We start from the raw sequence: 12,500 nt of genomic DNA, 5'->3' as shown, positions 1-12,500 counted from the left end.
AACAAAGCCATACGGCATGTAAATATGAATCAGCTGTTCCCTGGGTGCACTGAGAGCAGATGTCTGTTGGAGAGAAGCCCATTTTATACATTTTCTGTTGGGTAATGTGGGATCTGTGGAGGACCTTGTATTGAATTAGCTGAAGATTTGTGTTTTTAGTCATCTTAAAGGTATTACAACAAATTTCTGTCCAGAAATCTGTCTTTGTGGTGATTGAGAGTTCAGGCTAACCCTGAAGCAGGGTGTCAAACTTATTTTAGTTCAAGGACCAGAAACAGACCAGTTCAGTCACCAGTGGGTCACAGGTTTCATACATACATTAATGTTCCATAGTCTGCACTTCCAGCTAGCTATAGATTAGACATAAAACATGAAAAGCATCAACAATATAGAAAAAAAAAGTGAAATGTGACTAAAATGGGCTGTCAAGAGTGCCAACAAACAAATAAACAATAATGAAAAAGAGAAAAAATATGGAACAAAAAAGGGAAAAATGTTATTTGTTGGGCCAAAGGAGGTTATTTAGATGAAAAGTGGCAAAAAATGGTTAAAGAATCGACGAAAAATTAAAAAAAGTGTAAAAAAAACTCACAAAAATGGAAAAAATTAGGAAAAAAGGATATTTATTAGCAAAGAGATGACGAGCCTCATGTTGAGAATCACTGACTTAATAACAGCTTTATCATGTTTTTAGTAAATTAATTAGAATACTCTCACTTTTACAATCATGTTTGTGTCAGCGCTGTGATAATGTAGTAACTACTGCTGAATCAAACGTAGGGTGACTTTAATGACTTCTGTGTGTGTGTGTGTGTGTGTGTGTGTGTGTGAGCTGGCGACGACTGTCCACTGGGGCAAGGTCAGCTAGCGTTAGCAGCTCTGTGCTCCGTCCTGTCAGGAAGTGCTGACGAGTGTTGCACCCTGTCCAAAAGTGTCCACAGTCGTCTGCTCAGCGGTGGCTACGCTAACCAACACGCTACGCTGTGGGCGCACGCCGACCTTTGTGTCAGTGTGTAGGTCACGGTATGGTGGGGTCAGTGTATGTGTGTGTGTGTGTGTCACTGAACATACGGGTGTGTCAACTTCTAACTAACTCACAACAACCACTCACAGCACACACGGTTCTCTCACCACTAGGGGGCGTGTCTTATTACTATTGTTACTAACGAGGGAAGTGAAGAACGTTTAAAAGTGATCTTAAGCTTTTAAAGCAGTGGTTCTCAACCTTTCCAAAATAAAGGTCCCAGCGAGCGGGGACCCTACAAAATAAAGGTCCCAGAGAGAGGTGACCCTCCAAGATAAAGGTCCCAGAGAGTGGGAACCCACCAAAATAAAGGTTCCTGAGAGTGGGGACCCTCCAAAATAAAGGTCTGAGAGTGGGCGCCCTCCAAAATAAAGGTCCCAGAGAGCGGGGACCCTCCAAAATAAAGGTCTCAGAGAGCGGGGACCCTCCAAAATAAAGGTCCCAGAGAGCAGGGACCCTCCAAAATAAAGGTCTCAGACAGCGGGGACCCTCCAAAATCAAGGTCCCATAGAGAGCGGGGACCCTCCAAAATAAAGGTTCCAGAGAGCGGAGACCCTCCAAAATAAAGGTCCCAGAGAGTGGGAACCCACCAAAATAAAGGTTCCTGAGAGTGGGGACCCTCCAAAATAAAGGTCTGAGAGTGGGCGCCCTCCAAAATAAAGGTCCCAGAGAGCGGGGACCCTCCAAAATAAAGGTCTCAGAGAGCGGGGACCCTCCAAAATAAAGGTTCCAGAGAGCGGGGACCCTCCAAAATAAAGGTCCCAGAGAGCAGGGACCCTCCAAAATAAAGGTCACAGAGAGCGGGGACCCTCCAAAATAAAGGTCCCAGAGAGCAGGGACCCTCCAAAATAAAGGTCCCATAGAGCAGGGACCCCCCAAAATAAAGGTCCCAGACAGTGGGGACCCTCCAAAATAAAGGTCCCAGACAGTGGGGACCCTCCAAAATAAAGGTCTCAGAGAGCAGGGACCCTCCAAAATAAAGGTCCCAGAGAGCAGGGACCCTCCAAAATAAAGGTCCCATTGAGCAGGGACCCCCCAAAATAAAGGTCCCAGACAGTGGGACCCTCCAAAATAAAGGTCCCATAGAGCAGGGACCCTCCAAAATAAAGGTCCCATAGAGCGGGGACCCTCCAAAATAAAGGTCCCAGAGAGTGGGGACCCTCCAAAATAAAGGTCCCATAGAGCAGGGACCCTCCAAAATAAAGGTCCCAGACAGTGGGGACCCTCCAAAATAAAGGTCCCAGACAGTGGGGACCCTCCAAAATAAAGGTCTCAGAGAGCAGGGACCCTCCAAAATAAAGGTCCCAGAGAGCAGGGACCCTCCAAAATAAAGGTCCCATAGAGCAGGGACCCCCCAAAATAAAGGTCCCAGACAGTGGGACCCTCCAAAATAAAGGTCCCATAGAGCAGGGACCCTCCAAAATAAAGGTCCCATAGAGCGGGGACCCTCCAAAATAAAGGTCCCAGAGAGTGGGGACCCTCCAAAATAAAGGTCCCAGAGAGCGGGGACCCTCCAAAATAAAGGTCCCATAGAGCAGGGACCCTCCAAAATAAAGGTCCCAGACAGTGGGACCCTCCAAAATAAAGGTCCCATAGAGCAGGGACCCTCCAAAATAAAGGTCCCATAGAGCGGGGACCCTCCAAAATAAAGGTCCCAGAGAGTGGGGACCCTCCAAAATAAAGGTCCCAGAGAGCGGGGACCCTCCAAAATAAAGGTCCCAGAGAGCGGGGACCCTCCAAAATAAAGGTCCCATAGAGCAGGGACCCCCACTGTATCTGAAGGTGGTTGAACACAGACATGAACATTGAAGAACAGTCATGTGGAGACAGGACCATCTATAAGGGGGAATAAAGGAGAGATTTTTGGGGTCCATCCATAAAGTCAGTAAAATGATGGTCCATTGTTCTATGAATCTGTGATAACCACATTTATTTATTCATCTGAATAATATCCACTGTTATCCAGGAACGTTTATTATTATTATTATAATCATCTTAAAGATGGAAATCATGGTTTTAATCACTAATAAAATGGTTCAAAATGACCAAAAATGGTGGAAAAGGAGGTGAAATGAGATTTTAAAAACCATAGAAATTGATTAAAAGTTATAAATTATAGTGGATAAAAACAGACAGAAAAAGTGGTTTAAAGTGTTAATATTAGAACAATTAGTTTAAACTGGTAAATAATGGACATGACAAATGGTGATTATGGTTAAATTGGCAAAAAATAATGATGAAATATGTTGAAAAAAGGTTAAAAGTGTTAATAATAGATCAATATATGTGACATTAGGTGTAAAAGTGGTAGAAATGGTTTATAAGTGATGAAAATGTCTGGAAAGTAGAAAAATGTGTAGAAAAGTCATTAAAATGTGATGTAGAAGTGTCAGAAATGGGAGAAATGTAGCAAAAATACATTAAAAGAAGCAAAAATATGGAAAAAAAAAGTGATGAAAATATGTTAAAATATGGTGAGTTTGGTGATGTAGAAAATGATAAAAATAAGCAAAAATGGGCAGAAATTAAAATAAAATCTGGGCATCTCGTAGTGAACACACAGAAAGCAGCTGATGATAAAGTTCTCAGAAACCATAAGCAGAACACATTAATTAATAATTATTAATGTGTTCATTAACACCTCACAATAAGACAACCGGGGGCCCAGGGGCCAATAGTGGCCCTCAGTCTAATTCAAACACACAAAATGAAAACACACACACACCAAAAAACTCACAAAATAAGATTTTAGAAAAATGCACAGCATTACTTCAATAATACCAAAATAAATTAAACAAAAGTCAAGAATAATGGACTAAATGACCCCAAAACTACACAAGATGATGAAAAATAATTGAAAAATGTACAAAACTCGACTCTAAAAACATCTAAAATGACTCACAACTCACTAAGACAACGAAAAAAACACACACATGATGTTTCTGTTTGATGAGCTCATAAAAATATAAAGAACATGGAATCCATGAGAGTGGTTGCTATAGCAACAAGTCACGCTAACCACCGGGAACCATATCAATATTATTAATTAGTATTTCATAATCATAAATGAATATTTCATTGCTACAAATACTCTTTTTTTACCATACATTTCCCAGCATGCTTTGTGTTTAATACAAATGTCACGTTTTCTGTTTTAAAGTCTCACTACCTGATCAATAATCATTGATTATTGATGATTGATCATTGATTACTGATCAGGAGGGACATACAGTGTGTGTAGCTGAATGCTAGCAGTGGTCCTACCTGTGATTGTATGTTGGCCCCCACCTGCCCCCCCTGGTAGGCGTCCCCATTGAGGGACTGAACACTCATGAACAAGTCTCCAGAGTTGGACATGTTAAAAGAAGCAGCAGAACCTGAGAATGGACAGAAGAAGAAGAAGAAGAAGAAGAAGAAGAAGAAGAAGAAGAAGAAGAAGAAGAAGAAGAAGAAGAAGAAGAAGAAGAAGAAGAAGAAGAAGAAGAAGAAGAAGAAGAAGAAGAAGAAGAAGAGAGGATAAGCTCACATGCACTGAACAGGTTAGTTAGCATAGTTAGCATAGTTAGCAGTTTGAGGCATAGTGAATGGGTGGAGCACTAACTTTTTAATCCCTTTATATCATTTTATTTTGCTTCCTTTCTGATTTTATCTTCCTTTTTCTTTTCCTAATTTTTGTCCTTTTTTGCTAATTCTTTTTCACACTTTCATCCACATTTTTTGTCTATTCTTTAGCCATTTTTTGTGCCCCTTTTCATCTAAATACGCTCCTTTTGTCCAATAATTATCAGTAGTTTCCTTTTGTCCTACATTTAGCCTCTTTTTCTTCCTCTTCTTTGTCAACTTATTTTAGCCACTCCACTGTTTTTTACCCATTTTTTTTACTTTTCACTTGTTTTTTTGACACCTGTTACTCAAGTTTTGTCACTTTACTAATATTTTACTCATCACTGTTAACTCTTACTGTACCTTTGTGAAATGGCTGGCTGTGATTGGCTGATCACCAATCAATACATTTTCAACAATGAATCCCTTGACTTTTAGTTTTTATGAAAGTGCGGGTGTCCCCCCCATCCCCCCCCATCCCCCACGGGTGAGACGTGCCTGATCACACGTCCTCTTTTCACGTCTCAACCACATTTTACAAACTCGTCAAAATGTCCAGGTTTCCCAGGGACCCTGAACGCATCTAGGGGAACGCGTTAATTTAAACGACCGTAATTCTGCTAATATTTGCTCTATCGGAGAAATTCCAGCAGTTTGTGAAATGAATGAGTTGATCTTTATCATGTTATTACTGTGAATTTACTCACACATGATGGAATCATTAAAGATGACGCTTTGTTTTAACAAAATCATTAAAGTCTAAGATTAAATAAATAAATATCAGGATGAAGATCCTCCAGGATGATCAAACCTCCATGGAGGTTCACAGAGGGATTAGAAAACCAAGATAACAAAAAGTTAAGTTTCCATCATCACCTCCGGTCTCCATGACAACAGACAGAATAAAGCTGAGTCAGCATGGGACCGTGGGATGGAAACGCTTTCTTAAGAAGATATTAATCATTGTTTTAGTGATAAAGTCGTGTTCATAAGGTTTAAATGAGATGTTAGAATGTTGACAGATTGTTAGAATGCAGTGTTTTTCAACCTTGGGGTCATGACCACATGTGGGGTCACCTGGAATTTAAATGGGGTCCTCTGAAATGTCCAATAACTGATATAATGAATTACTGATTAAAAATATGTTTCATTTAAATATATATATATATATTCTTTTTCAAATTAAATACAACACAATTTTAAACAACTGTATTCTGTGTCTTCACTTTCTCAAACAAATGATTTACTTGTTTTCTTTATACAGTATGAACATATCTCATGACTTTGTCACTAATCCTGGCTATACTTTATGAAACAAAAGTAAAACAAAAACGTATGTGGGGGTGACTAGAAATGTGTGATATAAAAATAGGGCCACGATCCAAAAAGGTTGGAAACCTTTGTTATATAATGTATAATAACAGTCTTTGTTATAAAGAGAGAAATGAATATTTAAACCTTATGGACAATAACAACCTATTTATTTATTATTTTGTATTTGGTCGTTACAAGGTAGATTAAAAACATCAAGTACTTTGAAAATGAAATCTAAATATGTTTCCAATAACAACGAGAGCGTGATTGGTCCGTCGTTCATTAGGAGGATGAGAAGTGATCAGCAGGAAGAAGCTAAAGAACGACGCTGGCCCTTTAATGGAGCTCAGCTCGTCCAGACGTAAAGAATGTGAGTTCTAACCTGATTCCAACACCCGGTGCTAATTTAATCACCACGTGACTAAAGACCACCAGCTTAATGACATCCACCAGGTCAACCGGACAAATTAACGTGCACGACAGCAAGAGGTCAAGCACACAAAGATAAACATCCACCACACTGCTGTTACACCCACGAGAAACGCCCCTTTATATTCATAATCATCTTCATATATGTAGCGCTTTGTAAAAACAATAAATAAGACAATGAATTAGGAAATAAAGTGAGAAATTAAAAACGAGAAATGTGAGAGAAAACAGAACGTATGAAAATAAAAATAAAACATGAATTAAAACTAAAGCCAATAAAGAGAAATAAATGATAGCGTGAGCAGATCAATAACAAGAGATTTAAATGAGGATGAACAACTAGCAGATATTATTAATATAATAAGACAAAACATTCAATAAAAAGTGAACTTACGGTTGTGAAAAATGATACGTATTCATATTATAATTATATTGATTTAATCCATGAACAAATGCGCTAAACTTCCTGTTTTTCCAGGAAAAAACAACATGAGATTGATTTGACAAAAGATATTTTGATAATATTAAAAAACAATTCACAGAAATGATCAATTTGAAATAAAATCTATGAAAAATCTACAAATGGCCAAAACAACAATATCCAATGTTTTTCCTTAAAAAGGTTTTTAAAAACATAATCCATATAAAACTATTCTCAGTTCAACTCTTTAAACCAGGTGTCAATCATGTTTTAGTTCAGGGGCCAAATACGGACCTAAAGTGGGCGGGAAAACAAGCAATTTCAACATTATTCTGAACAATAAATATATATAAAGTAATGGAATATTTAATCTTTAAATATCTTTGAGTTTGTGACCAATTTTTATTCAATTTGAGAAAATGTCAATGATAATAAAAGGCAAATGTTGTGGATATTTATTAAGTTGACGTATTAAATATCTACGACTGAATGATTGATGTTTTCTGTGATTATCCTGTGGGTGGTTCTCAAACGTTTTAGGCTCTAGTCCCCCTAATGTCCCACTACAACATCTGCTCTACTATAGATCAAAATAATGGAATGAATGATCCCCATAAATACATTAAAAACAAACGCACATTTTAAAGAATCTCATTACGTAAATAAATGGAATGAAAGAGTATTTAGTCTTTTTATTGATCCTTGTATTTTCAGTTCATGTTCTGATCATTTCCATCATCATTTTGTGTTTTTTGTTGTTGTTTGTTTGTTAATTTTTAATATTCAGTATATTTTTCTCTTATTTTGAATGTTTTTGTTGTTGTTTTGTGAGTTTCTGGTAATTTTCAGTTAGATTATCATATTTACCTGAAATAAACTTTATAAAACCAAATATTTTTGATGCTTTTATTTGTTAATTTTGCTCTCTCTCTCTCTCTAGTACCCCTCGTGGTGCCAGTACCCCCATTTGAGAAACACTGCTGTAAAGGGCCGAATTTGGCCCCCAGGCCTTGAGTTTGACATACGTCCTTTAAATATTAGCCATAATTCAACCCATAGAGGGCAGTCATGCTTACATTTTACCAACAAAACACACCAAGATGAAACATAAAGTGTGAGTTGGACGAGAACGGATCACGACTTCATACCAGAGCGTTTAGGCAGACGTACACTGGTTATGTACATGGTGTAGTATACATACTGTAGTATACATACTGCAGTATACAAGGTGTAGTATACATACTGTAGTATACATACTGTAGTATACATAGTGTAGTATACATACTGTAGTATACATACTGCAGTATACAAGGTGTAGTATACATACTGTAGTATACATACTGTAGTATACATAGTGTAGTATACATACTGTAGTATACATACTGCAGTATACAAGGTGTAGTATACATACTATAGTATACATACTGTAGTATACATAGTGTAGTATACATAGTGTAGTATACATGGTGTAGTATACATACTGGAGTATACATACTGCAGTATACAAGGTGTAGTATACATACTGTAGTATACATACTGTAGTATACAAGGTGTAGTATACATACTGTAGTATACATACTGTAGTATACATAGTGTAGTATACATGGTGTAGTATACATACTGTAGTATACATACTGTAGTATACATAGTGTAGTATACATAGTGTAGTATACATAGTGTAGTATACATGGTGTAGTATACATACTGGAGTATACATACTGTAGTATACATACTGTAGTATACATACTGTAGTATACATACTGTAGTATACATAGTGTAGTATACATGGTGTAGTATACATACTGGAGTATACATACTGTAGTATACATACTGTAGTATACATAGTGTAGTATACATGGTGTAGTATACATACTGGAGTATACATACTGTAGTATACATGGTGTAGTATACAAGGTGTAGTATACATACTGTAGTATACATAGTGTAGTATACATAGTGTAGTATACATGGTGTAGTATACATACTGGAGTATACATACTGTAGTATACATACTGTAGTATACATGGTGTAGTATACATGGTGTAGTATACATACTGCAGGATACAAGGTGTAGTATACATACTGTAGTATACATACTGCAGTATACAAGGTGTAGTATACATACTGTAGTATACATACTGCAGTATACATACTGTAGTATACATAGTGTAGTATACATAGTGTAGTATACATGGTGTAGTATACATACTGGAGTATACATACTGTAGTATACATACTGTAGTATACATACTGTAGTATACATGGTGTAGTATACATACTGTAGTATACATGGTGTAGTATACATACTGTAGTATACATAGTGTAGTATACATGGTGTAATATACATGGTGTAGTTTACATACTGGAGTATACATACTGTAGTATACATGGTGTAGTATGCATACTGTAGTATACATAGTGTAGTATACATACTGTAGTATACATATTTTAGTATACATGGTGTAGTATACATGGTGTAGTATACATAGTTTAGTATACATGGTGTAGTTTACATACTGTAGTATACATACTGTAGTACACATACTGTAGTATACATGGTGTAGTATGCATACTGTAGTATACATAGTGTAGTATACATACTGTAGTATACAAGGTGTAGTATACATGGTGTAGTATACACACTGTAGTATACATACTGTAGTATACAAGGTGTAGTATACATGGTGTAGTATACATACTGGAGTATACATAGTGTAGTATACATAGTGTAGTATACATACTGTAGTATACATAGTGTAGTATACATGGTGTAGTATACATAGTGTAGTATACATAGTGTAGTATACATGGTGTAGTATACATACTGTAGTATACATGGTGTAGTATACATACTGTAGTATACATAGTGTAGTATACATACTGTAGTATACATGGTGTAGTATACATACTATAGTATACATAGTGTAGTATACATACTGTAGTATACATATTTTAGTATACATGGTGTAGTATACATGGTGTAGTATACATAGTTTAGTATACATGGTGTAGTTTACATACTGTAGTATACATACTGTAGTACACATACTGTAGTATACATGGTGTAGTATGCATACTGTAGTATACATAGTGTAGTATACATACTGTAGTATACAAGGTGTAGTATACATGGTGTAGTATACACACTGTAGTATACATACTGTAGTATACAAGGTGTAGTATACATGGTGTAGTATACATACTGGAGTATACATAGTGTAGTATACATAGTGTAGTATACATACTGTAGTATACATAGTGTAGTATACATGGTGTAGTATACATAGTGTAGTATACATAGTGTAGTATACATGGTGTAGTATACATACTGTAGTATACATGGTGTAGTATACATACTGTAGTATACATAGTGTAGTATACATACTGTAGTATACATGGTGTAGTATACATACTATAGTATACATAGTGTAGAATACATAGTGTAGTATACATAGTGTAGTATACATGGTGTAGTATACATAGTGTAGTATACATAGTGTAGTATACATAGTGTAGTATACATGGTGTAATATACATGGTGTAGTTTACATACTCGAGTATACATACTGTAGTATACATAGTGTAGTATACATACTGTAGTATACATGGTGTAGTATACATACTATAGTATACATAGTGTAGTATACATAGTGTAGTATACATGGTGTAGTATACATACTGTAGTATACATGGTGTAGTATACATACTGTAGTATACATAGTGTAGTATACATGGTGTAGTATACATACTGTAGTTTACATGGTGTAGTATACATAGTGTAGTATACATAGTGTAGTATACATGGTGTAGTATACATACTGTAGTTTACATGGTGTAGTATACATAGTGTAGTATACATACTGTAGTATACATGGTGTAGTATACATAGTGTAGTATACATGGTGTAGTATACATAGTGTAGTATACATGGTGTAATATACATGGTGTAGTATACATACTGTAGTATACATGGTGTAGTATACATACTGTAGTATACATGGTGTAGTATACATACTGTAGTATACATACTGTAGTATACATGGTGTAGTTTACATAGTGTAGTATACATAGTGTAGTATACATACTGTAGTATACATGGTGTAGTGTACATAGTGTAGTATACATACTGTAGTATACATACTGTAGTATACATAGTGTAGTATACATGGTGTAGTATACATACTGTAGTATACATGGTGTAGTATACATACTGTAGTATACATTCTGTAGCATACATTCTGTAGTATACATGGTGTAGTATACATGGTGTAGTATACATAGTGTAGTATACATACTGTAGTATACATACTGTAGTATACATAGTGTAGTATACATGGTGTAGTATACATACTGTAGTATACATGGTGTAGTATACATACTGTAGTATACATTCTGTAGTATACATGGTGTAGTATACATAGTGTAGTATACATTCTGTAGTATACATGGTATAGTATACATGGTGTAGTATACATTCTGTAGTATACATGGTGTAGTATACATAGTGTAGTATACATGGTGTAGTATACATGGTGTAGTATACATACTGTAGTATACATACTGTAGTATACATGGTGTAGTATACATACTGTAGTATACATGGTGTAGTATACATACTGTAGTATACATTCTGTAGTATACATGGTGTAGTATACATACTGTAGTATACATACTGTAGTATACATACTGTAGTATACATGGTGTAGTATACATACTGTAGTATACATACTGTAGTATACATGGTGTAGTATACATTCTGTAGTATACATGGTGTAGTATACATACTGTAGTATACATGGTGTAGTATACATACTGTAGTATACATACTGTAGTATACATACTGTAGTATACATGGTGTAGTATACATACTGTAGTATACATACTGTAGTATACATGGTGTAGTATACATACTGTAGTATTCATACTGTAGTATACATACTGTATTATACATAGTGTAGTATACATGGTGTAGTATACATTCTGTAGTATACATAGTGTAGTATTCATACTGTAGTATACATGGTGTAGTATACATAGTGTAGTATTCATACTGTAGTATACATACTGTAGTATACATGGTGTAGTATACATACTGTAGTATACATAGTGTAGTATACATGGTGTAGTATTCATACTGTAGTATACATACTGTAGTATACATGGTGTAGTATACATAGTGTAGTATTCATACTGTAGTATACATACTGTAGTATACATACTGTAGTATACATGGTGTAGTATTCATACTGTAGTATACATACTGTAGTATACATAGTGTAGTATACATAGTGTAGTATACATGGTGTAGTATACATACTGTAGTATACATACTGTAGTATACATGGTGTAGTATACATAGTGTAGTATACATGGTGTAGTATTCATACTGTAGTATACATACTGTAGTATACATACTGTAGTATACATGGTGTAGTATACATAGTGTAGTATTCATACTGTAGTATACATACTGTAGTATACATACTGTAGTATACATGGTGTAGTATACATAGTGTAGTATTCATACTGTAGTATACATACTGTAGTATACATACTGTAGTATACATACTGTAGTATACATGGTGTAGTATACATACTGTAGTATACATAGTGTAGTATACATGGTGTAGTATTCATACTGTAGTATACATACTGTAGTATACATACTGTAGTATACATGGTGTAGTATACATAGTGTAGTATTCATAC

At 35.6% G+C, this 12,500-nt stretch overlaps 1 protein-coding gene across 2 annotated transcripts in view; it reads right to left on the bottom strand.

The window, feature by feature from the left end:
- The window catches only part of LOC114478735 (pre-B-cell leukemia transcription factor 1), a 124,848-nt gene that overhangs the window by 10,564 nt on the left and 101,784 nt on the right, over window positions 1–12,500 (bottom strand). The window contains exon 7 of one of the 2 annotated variants that reach the window (XM_028471934.1): window positions 4,289–4,401. The exons of the other annotated variant lie outside the window; for it this stretch is intronic. Coding sequence (XP_028327735.1) covers window positions 4,289–4,401 — 113 coding nt within the window. The remainder of the gene's footprint in view (window positions 1–4,288; window positions 4,402–12,500) is intronic. 2 annotated transcript variants of the gene reach the window in all.

Source organism: Gouania willdenowi, chromosome 17 (assembly GCF_900634775.1).
Source record: "Gouania willdenowi chromosome 17, fGouWil2.1, whole genome shotgun sequence".
Lineage (NCBI taxonomy): Eukaryota > Metazoa > Chordata > Actinopteri > Blenniiformes > Gobiesocidae > Gouania > Gouania willdenowi.
This window is presented reverse-complemented; position numbering and strand designations above follow the sequence as displayed.